Here is a 20,314-nt window from a genome sequence, read left to right on the forward strand (position 1 = left end):
AAGTGCTCCAAAAACACTGAAAATCGTAACTTTTTGTAGGGTTTTGTCTTCTATGGTAAACAATAGGTAATGTAAAAGCAGTACTGGAGCTGCACATCCGGAGTCAGTCCTATAACATCTCACCTTGTTGTTTTTGTGTGCATAAATCCGTCTTTAATAACTTGTATGTATGTTTAAGATGTTAATTTACACACTAAATGATGTTAGATGTTTCAGTTTAAAAGTCTGGTTTGAACTAACTTTCCTTTGCAAAGAAGCACAATTTATCACATGTGAAATACATTTCACGTGTTCAAACTTCACATTTAGCAACATGTTTTCATATATTTCACATGTGAATTCAGCAATTTCACCTTTCATATCGTGTTTGAAATGTTGCCGTTTTGATAGATTCACGTTTTTGTGAGGGTAAGTGCAGCCACAGTAAAGCTTTGTGTCTTTAATAACACTGGATCATGCAAATCACTTCATATGATATTCATATTATTTAAATCAAGAATATTAACAGATTCCACCTTCTAAATTAAAGCTAACATTACCACCTAATCTGTCTGATATTGTCTCACTGTCTTATCTCTTTTATTTTCTATTATTATGACTATGATTAAGTGTCAGGCGTCTTTGTTTGTTTAGGTTTTTTTTTCCACAAGTATGTTTATTTCAAGCACAGTCACGTCTAGCACACTGAAAGCAGTTTTTATGACTGTAGTTTTAGCATTACAGTAAATCATAAAATGCTATTCAGATTTTGGCAGAAAGCACAGGCAATGTATGTGAAGTCAAGTAGTTTCAGTTTTGGACATGTGAGATTGTAGCCTTGTCAAAAACAGATGTGTTTTTAAAATGAGCAAAGTCTTTGATATCATCAAGTATGTGTTTTTTTTTAATTCAATTTATGGATTTTTCTGTAAATTTGAACTTTTTATTCTGAGCATTATTTACAAGTACCCCAGGTTACAGGATGACTAACGTGCAGATGGAAGAACCAGATTTCAGAAGATCTAACGTGAAAAAGGCCAAAAGACATTGAAAGGAATAGTTTTTGTAAAAGTGTTACAACACATCCTGGTCTCCCCTGCAGAGTATCACCACTGCAGTTTTTCCAGGGCAGCTATGTTATAGCTTCACAATCCGTTGCTTAGTAACAGCTGCTCACATGTTGGGAATCTCGGAGCACTGCGTTTCTTTTATCAGTTATAACATCACCACCTCCTCACCTATCCTGGAAGAAAGAAGAAAAAACATCCCCGGCCTCTTCTCCAAATCCATCATTCATTCACACTCCTCCTCTCTCGGATCATCAGCTTCTTCATCTTCATCCGTCTGTTCTGGAACCAGATTTTGACCTGTCTCTCTGTCAGATTTAAGAGTCCTGCTACCTCCAGGCGCCGGTCCCTGGTCAGGTACATGTTGTAGAGAAACTCCTTCTCTAGCTCCAGGGTCTGGTGTTTGGTGTATGGACACCTTTTCTTCCGGGTGGACTTGGCATAGATCCAACTAGCTGCTGGATTTTCTGTAGAAGAAGACACAATTTTTACTTTACAACCTCACACCATATATTTAATTGCTGTGTGTGTGTGTGTGTGTGTGTGTGTGTGTGTGTGTGTGTGTGTGTGTGTGTGTGTGTGTGTGTGTGTGTGTGTGTGTGTGTGTGTGTGTGTGTGTGTGTGTGTGTGTGTGTGTGTGTGTGTGTGTGTGTGTGTGTGTGTGTGTGTGTGTGTGTGTGTGTGTGTGTGTGTTTGTGTGTGAGTGAGTGTGTGTTTGTGTGAGTGTGTGTGTGTGTGTGTGTGTGTGTGTGTGTGTGTGTGTGTGTGTGTGTGTGTGTGTGTGTGGAGAAGTTCAAAGACTGACATAAATATCGGAAAAAATATTCTCAGGAACAAATTTTATGAGCCTGCAACTTTTGGCTCATTAGAAAAAGAAACAATCCCACATGCCCGTAAATAAAGACAGCGTTCAATTCCTTTTCTTCTTTTTTTAGCCATATTGCTCCTTTTAGCCAGGCTAATCCAGGGTTAAGAGCATGTGGTTTGTGTATGCCCTTGTTTTACCCTTCCTTCATTTTAATAATTTAACATAATGTGACATTATGTAAAATGATGTTAGTGGTTTCTAATATAGCTATGTACCTTTTTTTTTTAGGATGAAAACGTTTTTGGAAGGACAGCAAGCAGCAATAAATACAGCAGAGTGCCCAATAAAGTCTAAATCTCTGTGTAAGTGCAGGCAGCGTTGGTAAAAAGCCAAACTGAGCCTCATTTTTAGAACTGTTAAACTGCAGTTAGGGATATTTGAACCTTTGAATGATCTGAAATGTTATATTGGCCACTTAAAAAAGAAAGAAAAGTAAAGCAGTCAGAGAGTGCTGTGAAATTACAGTTATACAGACAGCCAGCAAGAGAGCAACAACTATTTTGGCTTTGGATTGGTAGTCCTACACTCACACCTGGACTGAGCTTGGCAGATCTCCTAAAAAACTTTTTTTGCCAATAAATAGAACTCTTCGATGAACCCTGGCTATTAAAAATGTTTTAACCCTAATTTCTGACACAAAAAGCTAATAGTAGGTCATAGCGTTGTACTCAGTTGAACATGCATTTTGATATTAAACCAATAGCCTACATTTACAGAGTTACAATGTACAAAATGATATAGCAAATAAAAATTGCAAATAAATGTAGGCCTATTATTGTTGTTATTATTATTATTATTATTATTATTATTATTATTATTATTATTATTATTATTGTTATTAGAAGCCCAGTCATATTGTTTTGCTTCACGTCATGTTCCTCTGTGCTTTTTGTTTAGGCTAATTCAAACTTTCTTTTAAAGCCTTTACTTTTGTGGATCTGAAGTTAAAAAATAATAATTATTATTATTATTGTTGTTGTTATTAAAGGATATTTGTTGCCGTTTGAGACATGCCACATTATGAAGTTGTTCCTGTGCAAGCTAAAAACAATTAAGGGCTTATAAATTATTAAGGTCGTTTTGGATAGACATGCTTATACAATATATATATATATATATATGAGTATTTTTATATATTTAAGCTTCGAGCATTAGCTGCAAGAAAAATAGAATAACTTATACTTTCTGCACAGATCCGATCAGAGAAAACGCAGCGCAATGCTCTCTCTTTAGTGACAAATTGTTAAATAACAGCAATAGCATCTTAATTATTTTAATGGACAATAAAGTTTCACATTTTACCGTTTACAAGACATTTATAGGGCTATAAAAGTCACACACACTTACTAAGGCTACTTAGGCCACATTCTCTCTGTTTCACACACTCACAACTACACGCACACACACACCTGTGTAGCCTTTGTCACTTCTTAAATGCTAATAAACATTCCTGAGTTTGGTAGTTTATATCTGTCTTTACCCGGGTCAAGCTGTTGCTTAGTTTTTCTCTCCTCGTCCACTTTTTTGGGCTCCGGTTTTCTTCCCAGCTCCTTCGCCGTGCCAAGCCGCTCGAGGACCACCTCAGTCGGACTGGCGAAGCTGGAATCTTCGGGGCTGTCGTGTGACGGCGGTGAACTCTCAGGTTTAACCGCCTCATACCTCGGGCTCAGATTGGAAAGGTCACCCTGAGCGGGGACACACCCGGGAAAACCGACCGACGCATGTGACAGAGAAGTCTCCGAGGTGGGAGTCGCCCCCTCCCAACAGCGGACGAACCTGCTCTCGGAAGCGGCCGCGGATGCGAGGTGTTCGGTGTGGGTCTGCGTCTGCGGGTCGTAGTATGGGTGGTGGTGGCTCAGGAGGTGATGTGGGTGAAAAATACCGGGGGTGGACTGCAGCTGCGGAGAAGAGGGCGAAGATGAAGTAGAGTTGTTTGCCCAGGGAGAAAAGCCGTTTAAGCTCGTTTGTTTGTTGGAAAAATGTGAAAAATCTGGAATGTGTGAGCCGGGGGTCCCCTCCTCAGCCTCCGCTCTCCGGCCAGGCTTTGCGCAGCCGGCCGTCGAACCCTGCAAGCCTCCCGGGATGAAATGTGCACCGTACGGCTCCTCAGTCTGGATCCCCATCATGGAATAATAATTCGTTAGCGACATGTTTATTTTATTATTTCAATAAAAAGACACTTAAGTGCGACTGTAAAACGTTACATGGGATGGTATAGTGGCTTACATCCTCCCCTAAAATGGTAGTATTATTTTTCCATGCCCTTACCTTCTTCTCGGCTGCCCATTGGTTATTCGTGGATCACATGGTTAGACTGTATTTACCCAGTATAAGAAATAAATCAAATAATTCTTTTGTGCTCAGAAATTTGATGGAAGGCCTTCTAGTCTGCTGTCAGATGGGCCTCAATGTAGCATCGTTTTTTTTTAAAACTGTACCCTACTTATAACACCGTTTTACAAGCACAATAAAAAGTAACAGTTTACAAGCGCGCGAGCGCGTGCGTGCGTGTGTGCGTGTGTGTGTGTGTGTGTTTGTGTGTGTGTGTGTGTGTGTGTGTGTGTGTGTGTGTATATGTTTCTGCCAAACCACTTTTTAATAGGCCTATAAGAGCTTATTCTGTATTCATAATTGGTGACAAAAACGCGTCTTTGTCGCCTCAAAGTTTAAGAGGAGAGGTGGGTTTTGGCTTTTCTTTGTCCCAACAAACTCTTGTAGGCTACTTTCCTTGATCTTGATTTTACAATGAACATAGCCTATTGTGTATTTCTTAGGACGAAAACTCTCCCTCGAAGTTAATGGATGCCGCTACGGTGACTTTCTTTTGTAGGCCATACTGCAATATCTTTATTGGATTTGTGTCGGTGGACTGCTTCACTCGTTAAATCGTCCCATTTCAGCTAGACCTACCGACCTCTAATTTCTTTTTGTTTTAATTAAGGCTATTACTTACTTACTTACTTATCCTACTCAATAATTCCTGAATAATTGATTGACCAACCTAATAAATAACAATTATATTGCCTGTTAAAAAAACAAACACGCATGGGGTTGCACATGGAAGTTGTCGTTTGTGGTTGTTAATGCCCGTCGCTGGCCACTCAAATTTGGGTGAGTGTGAATTTTCATCATAAAAACTGAAGGATTGAGCGTGCCTTGAAATAAATAGGCCATTAACACCCCCATAGGATTATCTGAAAAATGCATCGGCACGAAGGTAAAAGTAGGGCTGTTTTTTTTTTTATAATTGACATTTTGGGGGAACGTGGATCTATCTATTGGTCAAATGAGTCAGTGGTTATGGACTGCTTGAGATGTAGGCATACATTATTTAGCTAGATTATTAAGTTTTAAGAGGCTGAAAACGTTGCAATTAAAAAATCATATCAAAATTCGAATCAGAATCCGTTTTATTGGCCAAGTATACTTTCATACACAAGGAATTTGACTTCGGTAGGTGTTAACTCTCTATACATTCAACAAATAGACATGTAGTAGTAGTAGACAAATAGTAATATAGACACATACTGTACAATAGAGACAACAATATACATATAGGTCACATATCAACATAATATACAAAAATACAAACATACAAATAAGCCATAAAATAAAGACAAGTACACATGGAATTGGATGTAAAGTGAAAAAGTAATGTAGTGTGTAAGATGCATATTGGAAATTATTATATTTGGCCCCATGAAGATTTTCTTCATTGTTTGAGTGTGAAAGTGAAATTCCATTGGCTAGAGAAGAGGTTGACAAGCAGGATAGGGGCGTGGCTTTAAGACACTATTTTTCTTTTCTTCTAAGAACCTTCTAACCATAATAAATCCATTTCCAACGTAGACCTCGATCGCTGTCTCTTGTGCACCCATAGCGCCATCTGCTGGCTGGATGAGGTAAAACTGTGCAGGACAAGCTCTCTATAGGAGGGAGTCTCAAACTGCATCATGCAAGATAAGATATTTCACCAAGCGGGGCACTTTAATACATTATTTTTTTTATTATTATTTAGCACTTGATCAAGTTAGTAGAAGCTCTGTCATCTGGTCTCAGTAATAAAATAAAGAAACACATGAATCAGCGCTTGTAATTTCAGTTTTGGCTGGACCCTTGAGGATTCAGGCTGAAAGATGTTATCGAGTTCCTCTAGATGGCAGTAACATCATGTCTGCGCTAGTGATCGAGCGGGAAGTCGTGCTGTTGCAGGCTGACATATACATTTATATGACAGACTGGAAGAAGTAGGGAAAGATACAATGCATTGCCATAAGCAAATGCCAATGATTCAGAGATTACAATCTGTTAGTGAAGTATTATTAGTACTATTGCATTTACTCTTTCTATTGCTATTATTTTTAGCACCATCACTTACTATAACATTACTATTTCTACTATATGACTACTTTATTGTTGCTATTACTAGCACTATTCAATTACCATTACATACTTACTTACTACTCACTGGAAATCTCTAGCATTTATAACCAGTATAACACACTGAACACATGTAGTTGTAAGCAGATATGTAAACATTTTGAGTGCTTATTAATGTATTAATATTTGTCAACAATTATAACTTCTCCCATGAAGACATATTTTATATTATTACAACTGTGTTTAATTGTCATGTATTATCTGTTTCTACAGTTATGAGTTCCCATAAGAGTTCATTGTGTTAATAGTTAATAATTACATAAATCTGCTTCAACTACATTATAGTGACTTATAAATCATTTATTACATGTTTATATACTGCTTATAAATGCTAAACAGTGAGGTTAAAATAAAGTGTTGCCCTTTCACTCTTATGTCTATTATCAATTCTGTTATTATTGCTACAAAAAAACTGCTACTGCTGCTGCTGCCACCAAAATTACTACTGCTACAAACCTTAATTCAACTACTACTGCAATACTGCTATTGACACTTTTTCTCCTTTCAGCAATAATGCTGCTGCTACAAATACCACTACTATCACTGCTGCTGATTTTACCCCTAATACACCTCTTCAACTTCTTTATTTGCTTAACTACACACATGCCTCTGTTACTGCTTCTACTACAAGTTCTGTTACTAGGCCTACAGTCTATTTGTCTACGATTACTGTCAATGCATTATCCATTTCTTTAAGACAGTAAAAACAAAGAATAAGATTAAAACAAGGCTTAGCAATACAAAATGTGTGTATATATATATATATATATTTAAATCTGTTTAAAACGTGCCTGTGTTGGTAAAAGAAAAAAGGCTCTAGTGGTTGAGTTTATTGTAGGTCATTAGGTTGAATGCCTTTACTTCCAAACAGAAACACAATCTCACCTTTCATCTCCTTTCTTTTTACATCACACACAAATACACACTCATGCACAGCCGTACTAACACACACACTCACTCACATACACACACACACACATACACACACAGACTGAGTGCAATGTGTGAGACAAAAGGAAAGAAAGAAAGAAAGAGACAGCAGACCGTCTGTATTGCCCCAATAAAAGTCATTAAGTTGAGGAAATGGTGGTTGTGACGATGTGTTGTAGTTGTTTTGCGGTTCAAGTTTCATTTGCAGCCTTGGACTCACTGCGTGTTGTTCAAAGTCTGGGTTGGGACCTCACATTGGAAAGAAGATAGAAAATATGATAAAGAAGCTATTTACTACTTTTACATCTTATCTTTTATAATTTGACACTTACATTTTATATTAGTTTAACCTGGGGCAGCAATTACCTGCTTACGGTAATAACCTGCTTTTTAGTTATGGTTGTGTTTACTAAAATGTGAGCCTATTTAATTGTGCTTCTGGGTATACTTTTTTGTTGCCGATGTGATCCCAGATTATGTTAATTTACTTTTTCAGACAACATCCTGTGAATGGCTTCAAACAACGCTGTTACAAACCAGCATTTAAAATAAGCAATACCTATTTGTGTACGTTGTGTAGCTATTTTCTTCTTATTTTACAAGACATTTTATATTATATAACAAATTTTAAAAGTGTCTGAACTGGTTTATGCCACCACTAACATTTATAATTCCACAATCAGACTAATCCAACCTCTAAATGTCACATGAATTTGCTATGATTTTTGTTTTCGAATGTTTGAATCCTTTGTAAATTAGAAATGCATTTAAAACTATGAAATCATATCATAAAGTTTACCTCAAGTTTTTTTTTTTTTTTTACATCAAATTAAGGATTACACCCTCCGAGAAAGCCCCGCAAAGCCCTTTCAAAACAAACATCAAACAGTTCCGCTTAGAGATATTGTATCAAATATTTTAATACCTTGTCTTCAAGTGTACATGTTCTGACATAAAATACATGCATACATTGAAATCCAAACTGCGTAATGTTACAATAAATGCAAGGACACACACTTGGAACAAAAGTAGAAGATAGGCATGAACGATTCACACTCATTGATTGTCATTCATTATTTAATCACATTTAATCACAAAGTAAACCAAGTAATAGGATTGCACTCATATTGCTTTCTTATGCAGTCAGTCTTTACAGTATTTTGCCTGAAAACACAGAAGCAAAATGGTAACAATACCAAATGTCACAGATATCACACAAAAAAATTAGATTGTCTTCGCTTGCCTAAAATGATTATATTTATATGATATTTGGTATTTACCTTTAATTGTAAACAATTTCACATGGACAGCAAGAGGATTTATAATCCCAAAACTGTGACTGTATCAATACAGATTGGTGGATCCATAGAAACTAACTAATTTACACACATAGGGCCTGTATCAATAAATTGTCAGCAGTCCAAGTCAACATCAAAACACACAATAAAAAATCTATCAAATACTCTCAGAAATGTGAAGTCCTAAACAAGAGGCTCCACCGCTGAGCATATAAAGAGCTACATCTGTATTTAATGTTTCCCTACATATATAAAGAATGCATGTGCTCATTCCTTGGTATTTATAGGACATGAGGCAGAGAGAGGTTTCATTTCTTCACAGTGAGCCACATGTCTTCAGATGGAAGTTGGGTTCAAATAAGGCAAGAATGCCTTTGATGAGAAGTCAAGAAAATCAGGAGCCAGACAGAAGAATATTCATTAGTTGCTGGTGTTTTTGACTTGGGGGCTAACCCTGAGCCTTGGGGTTCTCCTTCGATGGCAGGAAGGAACTAGATGTATCTATTTATTTGAAGACAATGGAGTAGAGGCGCTGCTGGGTCTTTGTGGTGATCACATACAGATGATCTTTAATTGCTAATTAAGATACTGTAAGTACTGTGCTTATTCCATCTTGTAAAGGGCTCATTGCATGGATGGTAAGAATATATAAAATGCAAGTCCCCTTCAAAAACTATCCAAGGCACACTATAGGGTTTGTGCCTTGGAAATTAAAATTGACATGGCAGTATGTAGCTTATATTCAAAATGACCAGCCTATATTTAGTTTGTCTCTATTGACCTGCCTACAGGGTTGGAATGATACAGTGCTGTGACATTGTTTGCAGAGTTGTCACACAGTTTGCGCCTGACACTTTAAGAAAGACTGTCTCTTACTTCTTTCTTCCTCATCCGTCCATCAGAACAGGTGATATCCTGTGTGGTACAGCAGTCTCTCTCTTTTCAATTTCTTCTCTTTCATTCTTCTGTTCTGGAACCAGATTTTCACCTGTCTGAATCAGCAAAGGATAAAATAGATAAATAGAATTTGATTTGTTTGCGCTGCTGTTCTAGCAGAGATAGATGTTATATTGAAATAAAAAGCAACATATCAGACAGAATATTAATATGGGATGTAATTACATGACGGGCATCACCAACAATTTTTTTATTTGGTTACGCCACAACAAACAATTATATTCATTATCAAATCATCGACCAATTATTTTCCTGATTAAAGTCAGAAAATTGTTAAACACGCCCATCAAAATTTCCCAGGGTCCAATGTGACATCTTTAAACCTCTGATCAGCAGTCCAAAACCCAAAGAAATTCAGTCATAATGATATAAACACAATGGAGAATTAGAATTAGCAGTTATCAAAATTGCTGATTCATTTTCTGTGATTAATTCCATTCCAATGTATTCATGGTTACTATACCTCTATAGATTCCATCACACTTTGCTAACAACAAGAACAAGACACCAGTCACCAGCCAAGCAGGGTATGGAGTATTTAATCATAGTGTTTTTCTGCAGCCTGAAGCTTAGGGGAGTGGAGTAACAATCACCCTAGCTCTAATTTATCCTCAGCTAACCCCAACTGGAGCAACGTTTGGAGTGTTCCTTTGCCCAGGTGTAACTGTGCTTCTATGACCCAGAAAGCAGCTTGTATTTTTACAAATGTCTTCATATATGAGTCCGTGAATCAGAACTGGGGTCTAGTCCTGCCCTAAAAAATTGAATAAAAGAAATATTTCAACATGCACGCACCGATCTGTCAGGCGCAGAAGGCGGGACAGCTGCACGCGTCTTTCCTTGTTGATGTACATGTTGAATAGAAACTCTTTCTCCAGCTCTCTGATCTGCTGCTTGGAGTAAGGACAACGTGTCCTCCTCCTCACACAGGGCTCTGCTGCAGAGAGAGGGAGAACGATACACCTTGAGAAAAGACTTATTATAAAGAATAGTAAAAAAGCAAATTTTGTGACACAAGTGTGTCTAATGGAATAGAAGAACATTACTGTTCAGAGAACACCTGTCTCTTTAAACACCCAAAAGAGATGAGTGACAACCAGTCTGTGAAGTAGTCTGAGTTTAATTGAACTGATTTTGTTTTTAAAGACTGTTAACTTATGGTAAAGACTGAACCTTATTGGGCGCACGCTCAACCAGGTGAGGTGAGCTACCAGGGCGCCCCTGAAATGATTTTTAACTTTTACATTTTCGTATTTTTTTTTTACAATCCACACAGCCACACATTGACAGGAAAACACTCACTGTACATTTCAGACATCTCAAAAAATAAATTAACAGACAATACAATAAATTAGGACATAACAATTAAAACTAAAATGTAACTAGACTATTAACCCTTGTGTTGTCTTGCACCGTCCTCCCAGGTCAAAACTGAAAATCACGTTTTTGTCTCTTCTGGCGCTTTTTTCAACGTTTTTGGCACTTTTTTGACGTTTAACACATCTTTTCACTACCATGTATAAACACCACTAACACAAAGTTATTACTAGATTTACACTTCTTTCTGGAATTCATGGTCAATAAACCTGATTTATAGGAAATTATACCTAATTCTTGAGTTAAAAAGCAGAAATAGTTTTTTCAAATGCTAAAAAATTGAACAAAACACACACAATTCAATGAAAGAATAGATTTGTGTTGTACTTGCGAAGCGAGTTGTATGGAATGATCCATGTTATTTTTGGGTAATCAAAATTAGGTAGTTAAAAAGAAACCCATATTTCTGATTTAGACAACAGGTCAGATTTGACCCGAAGACGCAACACAAGGGTTAAGAATAAGTAAAACAATAAAGAGAAAAGAATTAGAGATAGGTTTGCATTAACCACAATAGAATGGTCTTTGACAACACTAGTGTGGTGAAAATAGAGAGACCATGCAATCAATCAATCAATCATGTGAGATGGGAGATTCTCCATGTAGATGATACAAGGTTGACATATTTTATAGAAACATATCTTGTTTCTTGGTGAGTAGGTTATCTTTTCTAAATGTATGCAACTGTTCACTTCTGAGAGCCACAATCCAACTTTCAATGGGAGATCTGACTTTTGTTTTCTTGCGATACATTTTTGGCAATGGCCAGTAGGATTTTTGTAAGCTTGATGGAATGATGTGTAAGATTAGATTTTAAGAGGTTACCCAAAAGGCATATCTCAGGATCTATTGGGAAGGTAACTAAAGCATCACAGATCCCCTGTCAAGAGCCTTTTTTAGTCTATACACTGCCAAGTGGAATGAAGGAAAGTACATTTATATTTGTTACATTTAATTTAAGGTGAATGTCAAGGTCTAAGTCGGAACAGCGAGTTCAAGAACTGACTGACCAGAGCCAGAGTCTATAATTACAAAGTGTTCACATTAGGTTATTTGTTTGCATTTGTAGATTCATAAATGTGTAAGTCACAGACAAAACATGCTTGTTTGGGCTCACATGCATAGTTAGTAAGCTGTGTGACTGATACTATTTTAGCCAACCATTATCAGTTGGGAGTGCAATTGGCAACAAAGAAAATTCAAACATTAATTAACTTTATTGTGTCATTTGATAAATAATCACATATCAGTGCATAGAAGCCTACAAATTTAAAATAGCTGTAGGCTAGACACAGCATGCAGGCTTCCATTTTAGAGAGATTATATTGCTATATCAGGGCCATTAAATACATTTCTTAGGTTGTAGATGTGTAGAGAAGAAAGAAGCTAAAACAGTTCACTAGGCTATTAGCCTAGGTTTTGTGTTGTTAATTGTTACATTATATTCAGTCCTGTATCCCAATAGCTTTAATTTGAAAAGATGAACCTGTTCTAATCAATCAGAATCAGAATACTTTATTGATCCCCTCAGGGAAATGATTTGGAGTTGCTCACAGTCAAATTCAAGGTAAATTATAAATGTATATAAATACCATGAATACAAACGTGAAGTAGAAGTAAGTAATCTTTTTGGTTAAAAAGATTGTAGTGCAGCGTTAACATAAATACATACGGACATAAATAAGTAGCCTACAGTGTGAATATAAGTAGCAGCAAATAGATTAGATTGAGTAAACACAGAGTAGCAGTCTACACAACAGTAACATAGATAAATAAAACATAATAAAATGGACAAAAGGTCTATAAATGACTCATCTTGGCTGCCCCCGTTGGGCTCTATTACGGCTTTTGACAGCATTTCACAACATTCAGTGAGTTTATGTGTAAGGAGTAGAAATGATAATGTAGGCTAATGTTTTAATCAAAAACGTATAGGATATCAAATAGCAAGTTAGCCGTTGCACAAATCTCTCGTGACCCTGTCTGAAGCAAGACACCGCACGTTCATCACGACACTAAAAAGTGCTGTGGGATTTTTCAAGGGGCTCTACGTGGTCTCAATTAGGAATTCAACTAGCCTATTTATCTACTTGTTTTTAAATAAATTAAAATATTCATCTCATTGAAATTAAAGTAGTCTATTGTAGGCCTATGTCTTCCACTTACTCAGGCCTTGGCAGTAGTCTCCTGCACTGCCGCTGGATAACGGCGCATCCTCCTCGTCCTCCTTCGCAGCCTGGGGTGACTCTGACCCCTCCCTCACCTTGCTGCTTTCCCCGGTGTGACAGCTCGTCCACTCGGCCGGATTCGTCTCTTTCTGCTGTTGGCTCCCAGGTGTAATCTGGGCTCTCGGATCTACTGCCTCTTCCGCATACTCGAAAAACTGCTCGAAAACCGGCGGCGGGACTCTGTTTTGCCCTGCCGGGAAGAGAAGTCGAGAGTCCTGATTGAACGCCGTGTGTCTGCCGGGGAAACCCCGCGGGTCTCCGGAAAACGACTGTGCGTGAAAACGGGGACCTGAGGTGCCGTTAGCCGCTCCGCCGTACAGAAAGCAGTCTTTACCGGTGTTGAATATCGTCTTCGACGAGGATGGTAAGCCCTGGTACTCGTGAAAAACCGCCTCCCCCGGCATGCTGAGGCAGGATGGCGGCGCAGAGGTGATGGGACGGTTCGCCTGGTGGAGACTCCATTCCCACGGAGGAGAATATTGCTGTCGTGGCTCGTGGTGGCAGTAGCCCCGGTAATCCGGCAGTCTTCTCGCTGAAGAGGTGCTATGGTCCAGCAGAGCTGCGCCGTTCTTCGTTAAAAACGGTGAAGTGATGGAGCCAAAGTCATACTTTGACGGATAGGTGCAGCTTGGTAAATACATGGATAATTACAATACTTTAAATTCTAACAGGCTGTGATTTGACCAATGATCTAACAAAACCTGCACGCAGTCATAAATAGGGTAAAGGTAGGCCCTATTTCTATTTCCTCATGGGCACAGCTAATTAGTAGGCTAACCCTAAATGTAGAAATTGAATCTATAGGCCTATAAACATCAAACTAAACCTAGCTCTGCATCGTGACCTAAGCCCTGACAGTTAAAACAAGAAACATAAATATTATAGCCTATAAAAAGCCTATCTCCCCATCTCTGCATTAGCCCCAATGAAACCACTTCTCAATGGTAAGTGAGGAAAACAGTCTTTGACCTTGATCCCGCCCAAACTGGGTCTGCTGGGTAAAATTAAAAAGGCTGGGCTGCACGTTTTCGTGGTCAGGCCATGTCAAATCCAAGCCACACACACACACACACACACACACACACACACACACACACACACCCCCCACACACATACACACACACACACACACACACACACACACACACACACACACACACACACACACACCCATACAAACTATGCCAACAATAGTACTGTAGTTAAGCCTTTTCTGTATAAAACATAAATACAATGCCAGGAGGTGACATTTAAATCATACAGTGAAACAAGCAGTTAAGTGTTATGTATGTAGCCTATAATAAACAAATCTGTTTTAAGCACAAAGAAAACCATCCATTTTGCATGCACACTGATTGTCATAAGACCTCTTGGATATTTTCGACTTGTAAAACCACACAGCAATGTTCAAAGTAGCCTATAGTATTTCTTAGAATAAGGAGCACAAACAAGTCTAAAAGCTGGACTTCAAAGCCCATTTTGAGCATCTACAAGGGAAGCAGTTGGGGCTAAATATATTTTAGAGCCCTTTAAATGTTTTTTTTTATCCTCTGTGATCACCCATCCTGTCCTATGTGCCCAAGACTTGAGTCCAGTAAAAGAAAACATTCAGAATTCCGGTAGGATATAAGTGTAATGGTGTCTGTTCATCTTCATCTAATCTTTTACTGAATTATTGTGGCTTAGTGATTGACAAGTATAATATAGGGCAGCAACAATCCCCAATTTTGTTTACAGAATACAGGTATTCTACAAAAACTTTGTTAACAGTGACATCAAGGTAGAGTAAAAACTGTCAAATGATGTGTTTAAAGAGAAAATAATAATTTAACTCGCATGATTTTTATAGCTTTATTAATCTGACATTTTGCTTAGATTTGTGATTTTCCATCCCAACACTTCAAAAGGATTTTTAGCATTGTGAGAAATATTGCAGATTTGCTTTTAAAACTTGTATAAAACCACTAGGTTAAAAAATAAATTATATATATATATATATATTAACATATATATGTTATGAAATTCCATTATCAGATCAGTATTTTGCAAACTAATTAAGGGAAATGTTTTTGTTCTTAACCTTAATTAGTTTTTACTTTGTTGGTGATTTTGCATCATGATCATTGCCAGCTAATTGTTAATCTACTTCTTCTTCCTCCTTACGTAATGCCTCACTAATTTCTGTTTGGAGGACAAACTTCCCAACACTACTGTATATCTTCAGACTTTAGTGTCAAATAGATCAAACTAATGAATATATATTAAGCAAAATAGCATCACTTTGATATTCTTGTGCTTTTTGTGCAAAGCCAATTGATCTAGGGACAATAAAGGTTTCATTCATCAATATATCCTGTTGGCTAACTTATCAATATTATTACTGGTAATAACATCCTAGTAACAGTGGTCAGTGGTAGTAGTTAATTGTAGTAGCTGTAGCAGCACATTAGGGCTGCAACGATTATTTTCATTGCCGATTAATCTGTCAATTATTTTCTCGATGAATCGATTAGTTATTTGATTTATAAAATGTCCGAAAATGGTGAAAAATGTAGATCTATGTTTTCCAAAGTCCAACATGACGTCCTCAAATGTCTTGTTTTGTCTAAAAGATATTTAGTTTACTGTGATAGAGGAGTGAAGAAACTAGAAAATATTCACGTTTAAGAAGCTGGAATTAGAGAAAGGTTGTTTTTTTTTTTAACAAATGACAAAACGATTAATCCATTATCAAAATATTTGCAGATTAATTTAATAGTTGATAATTCATCAATTCATCGATTTATCTTTGCAGCTACAGCAGATACAGTAGTAACAGTAGTACGTGTCCCTAACTGGTGGCCAGACACGCTCCATAGATAATTACTGCTAGTAAGAGTACTCGTATTGGTTTAGAAGTACTAGTATCAGCAGTAACACAACCAATACTGGTAGCAGACGTGTTTGGTCAACAGTAACAGTAATAGTTGAGCAGTTTTCCTCAGGTTATATTTTGGTCATTCTCTTATGAAATACAATATATAACATTTCTGTAAAAGGAAAGCCTTGTGTTGTTAGGGGATTTTCCAATGTATTGCTCAGTAAATATATATCTGTCTAATCAAAAGATATTTCCTATTTTTTGCATTCACTTATCATGCGGACATCGCACTGAAACACATTGGTGTATTGTTCTGAAGAAAGTTCATTGACACTCAAAGCCCAGAGTGATTTTTTTTTATGTTCTTGTGGTATCTAGACCATATACTAGGTTAGATTCTGACATGCCCTTTGATCAGCCTGCATTAAAGTGCTGCTGAAGATGTGGCGTTGATTAAGGCTTCGCACACACTCACATAGGCTCAAGTAAAGACCATTAGATGCCACTTTTTTTTATTTGTTTGATTCAGCTGCTTCAGTTTTAACACGTATCACTTAATAAATACATTTAAAAAATGATAAAAATAAAATAAAAAATAAATTTTAAATAGCCTGAATAAAAATAAATGCATAAATGTTGTTGTTGTTGTCTTGTTATAAAGGTAAATAAATAAAGAAGCAAATTAAAACAGAAATATCAATGTATGTTACATTTTAAATTGAATGCCTTGATTTCTTTTTAATTTTTGGTATATTTAATGTCACATTAATGTATTTATTGGGTCATTTAGCATGTTTAGTTTTTTATTTTGGCAGCTTCCGTCATCCATACACACTGTCATGTTTTACTGGGACACTTAAGAACTAAGCTAAGCTAAGTTATTCATAACACCTGACACATCTGCTGGGAAAAATACCAATAGTTCTTATTTGCGTAACAATGCGTTGGATAGGGTGACTGCTGACGTTTCATTTTTATATGACACTGTATTGGGTGCCTCGGCAGGTGTCTGCAGGTGGGCTGCTACACATCTCAGTCGTTGTGATTTGACAGTCTCTCTGGTGTTTACGGATGCTTCTCTGACAAAGGGGGCTATGCAATCCGCATATTCAGAACAAGTGACTCTGGGTTGACATGCATTCTTCACACCAACAGATTCTCAGGTAGGAGGTTTTGTTTCTGGTTACATCATTTGGATGGTGTGAGTTGACTTTAACTTACAGCAATGCAGGGCTGTTAGTGTAGTAGGGCAGCCAGTGAACATTTCTGTGTAACATTTAAGTAATTTAGTACTAAACCCAATAAACAAACCAGATGTAAACAAAAAAATGTGCATTATATTTAGGTTATCACATTTCATATAGGCTGAAACACCAGAATCCCCTGAGGTCTAAAGCCATATGGTGTATGGGGATTTCCCCATTTATTACATAATCTAATTAAAAGACTGGGGCATATTTAATGGGCAAGAATGTGTTGCAACAGGAGGACGTCTGAATTTAACACACCAGGACAGTGTTTTTATGAAAAGGGTTAGCTCTTTCAACCCATGTTCAGCAACTTTTTGATCTTATTAAATTGCTCTAATGTTTAACATCCTACTGTAGCCTATAGAGCACGCGATGTGTTTACCAGGAAAACAAAAGTAGCCTAAATGCAACATAACTACGGGGAGAAAGGCTTATTATTTTCTTTTAGCTTTGTGCTTTTATGTTTTGTTACACACGTTATGCTGACAAACGGCAAATATAACAGAAAGAATGAATGCATGAAGCTCATAGTAAAACCACTATATGCAGTTGTGCCAGTGGAGCCTGTAGGCCTATACGCCAGACTCAGGAAAAGAGTCTTTGAAGACCGAGATGCACTCCCATGTCATTACAAGCTACAGCAGGCACCTATGAGCCCTGGAACAACAACACCAAAGACCCTGACAAAAGATTCTGAGGATGAGCTGGGAGGTCAGACGCACCAACATCAGCGTTCTAGGGGAAGCAACATGACCAGCACAATAACGCAGGAGGCCTACCAGCTACGACAGACCGGCATGTCAGCCGCATGACCAACACGTCTCCTCCAAACAGATCAAGTAGCTCCCAGCTGAAGGAAGGTCAGCCAGTCCAAAAAAAAAAAAAATACACTTCAAGGACAATATCAAGGCCAGCCTAAAGACATATCACATCACATGTAGCACCACAGGAGCACTTTGCACTGGACAGGCGCTCCTGGAAGAAATCCGTGCAAAATGGAACTCCGCGGAGACAAAGAGAGAGAGAGAGAGAGAGAGAGAGAGAGAGAGAGAGTAAAAGGCTCAATCGCTAACCATGGATGTGGATCATGGCCGTTACAGTCATCTGAAGACCGATCCAACAGAGAGGACAGTAGGCCTACTCGCTTCGATGATGATGAGAAGTGAGGGTTTTTTAAGAACTGAAATCTCACAGCAGCATTGACGCTAATTTAAGTGTGAAGGGCTGAAATTCACCGTTTCCCTATTCAAATATTAAAAAATAAAACAAAAACATAGGCTATTCATTAGCTTATTAAATCAATATAGACCTGCATTAACCCCTATCACTGCGCGCTATCCTGTAAATAAATAGGCCTAATGTGAAACTAATTCAAATTAGGTTATGTAAATAGGTCAAAAATACGGGGGTTCATTTCCTCCTTAAACCTTGCTCCTGTGTAGCCTATTACAGGCTTGAATGCTCATACAAATAGTTGTTTATTTTAAGTAAACGAATTTAACTTGTCTAGACTATAACACATTGTGTGCATTAAAACGCAATGTTTGTTGTAACATTCAGTGAACGTGCAGGTCAGAAAGTTGGTGCGCTGAAAGGTGAACATGCAAACTAAGGAGAGCAAAGGAAGATAGGGACAGAAACATGAAAAAAAAAAATTTCAGAAGGGATCGCATGTGAATAACTGAATCGTGAAATAGGCTAACATCGAGCAGAATAGAGGTTTACTTTAGGCGGAGGAAAGGCCGAGCAGCAGCAGCAGCAAATCCAGCCCAACTTCGCTGTGCGTCGGCATAGACATTTGTCCAAAAGCAGGTGTCTCTTTTTTTCTGACAGACACACACTGACTGCCAAGTCCAATAAATGGTTTTACCCCCCAAACTAAATTGTCTTTGCAGATTGTGCCGTCCACTTGAAATGTTCAGTCAACAAAGAGAGAAACTGACAGCAAATGGCGGCCTGCGGCCCTTTCATCCTCACTGGAAATACTTTGGTCCTATAAATGTGGATAATATAGGCAATATCAATACCACTATTATATCAAACCGTGGCTCTTAAAATCATACAATTTGAGTACCACAATCGAGATTTTTTTTTTTTTAATTAAGATTAAGAGGCTATAAATCTTTCAGTTAACCGAAGGCTCACTAACAATGTTTTTTTTTAAATAACATGAAGTGGCCTAAAAGTCTTTGCATTAACAACTTTTCTTTAAAGATTATGTGGTTGCTGCTCAGTATCTTTGCAAAATCCATTACACAGACACAGACACACTTAGTGTGTGTCTGGGTGTGTGCTTTGTGACAGTGGGGTACTAGTGCATTGTAAAAAAAATAATAAAAAAAATAATAATAATACTAAAAGCAAGTCCCCACTTTTCATTTTCATCCAGAGCGTTTAATTCATTACGGGTTAATGAAATGGAAATAACATCCGCATCAAGATTACTCATCATCAGTCTTCAGTTATAATACATCATTAGCGTATCGTGTGTGTGTGTGTGTGTGTGTGTGTGTGTGTGTGTGTGTGTGTGTGTGTGTGTGTGTGTGTGTGTGTGTGTGTGTGTGTAAATTAGGGGGGTAAAAAGAGAGAGAGAGTTTTATTAGGCCCATAACTCTTGAGACTCCAGAGGAAGCTGTAAGCATTAAAGCTGAAGGCCAAATCTCTGCACACTGCAGCTTAATCTGAAACAGCTCAGCTGGGAGTTGAGAAAATGCAGCTGAATATTAGAGAGAGAGAGAGAGAGAGAGATTCCTGTCTTCTCTTCACATTTTCTGCCATGCATGTGATAACTGTGGACACTACGTGTCGAGCTGAGCCCTATCTTTTGTATTGGCATGTGACATTCAGCAGACCAGATTTCTTTAGTAGAAAAAGTCACTTAAAGGAAAACTATATTAAAAAAAAAAAAAAAAAAAGTCTCTTATTGTCAATGTATGTCTGAGATTCTAAACCATTTGTAGGTGGTGTGTGGTCTCCAAAAGATGCCAGTGCCTCATGACTACTACTATATTTGTAGTTGAAATTATTAGGCTACATTGCAGATATTTTAGAGGTGATTGT

General features: G+C 37.7%; 2 protein-coding genes across 2 annotated transcripts; both read right to left on the minus strand.

Annotated features, from left to right (window-relative positions):
- Positions 1 to 1,268: 1,268 nt before the first annotated feature.
- LOC144532897 (homeobox protein Hox-D9b-like) lies at positions 1,269 to 4,064 on the minus strand. The gene is made up of 2 exons (XM_078273851.1): positions 3,395 to 4,064; positions 1,269 to 1,513 (listed from the first exon to the last, which is right to left on the minus strand). Exons 1-2 carry the CDS (start codon positions 4,062 to 4,064, stop codon positions 1,269 to 1,271), a joined length of 915 nt encoding a protein of 304 aa, XP_078129977.1.
- A 5,416-nt stretch (positions 4,065 to 9,480) lies between these two features.
- On the minus strand, positions 9,481 to 13,785 carry LOC144532839 (homeobox protein Hox-D11b-like). Its single transcript, XM_078273775.1, has 3 exons — positions 13,083 to 13,785; positions 10,335 to 10,476; positions 9,481 to 9,574 (listed from the first exon to the last, which is right to left on the minus strand). The coding sequence occupies exons 1-3, from the start codon at positions 13,783 to 13,785 to the stop codon at positions 9,481 to 9,483; spliced, it is 939 nt and encodes a 312-aa protein (XP_078129901.1).
- Positions 13,786 to 20,314: the final 6,529 nt, after the last annotated feature.

This window comes from Sander vitreus, chromosome 17 (assembly GCF_031162955.1).
Source record: "Sander vitreus isolate 19-12246 chromosome 17, sanVit1, whole genome shotgun sequence".
Classification (NCBI taxonomy): domain Eukaryota; kingdom Metazoa; phylum Chordata; class Actinopteri; order Perciformes; family Percidae; genus Sander; species Sander vitreus.

Coding starts and splice junctions, on each gene's coding strand:
- LOC144532897 (XM_078273851.1), bottom strand. CDS start 4,064: ATGTCGCTAACGAATTATTATTCCATGATGGGGATCCAGACTGAGGAG. Junction 1,514..3,394: donor TAAGCAACAGCTTGACCCGG/GTAAAGACAGAT, acceptor CTTCTTCTACAG/AAAATCCAGCAGCTAGTTGG.
- LOC144532839 (XM_078273775.1), bottom strand. CDS start 13,785: ATGTATTTACCAAGCTGCACCTATCCGTCAAAGTATGACTTTGGCTCC. Junction 10,477..13,082: donor AGACTACTGCCAAGGCCTGA/GTAAGTGGAAGA, acceptor CTCTCTCTGCAG/CAGAGCCCTGTGTGAGGAGG. Junction 9,575..10,334: donor CTTCTGCGCCTGACAGATCG/GTGCGTGCATGT, acceptor TTGCTGATTCAG/ACAGGTGAAAATCTGGTTCC.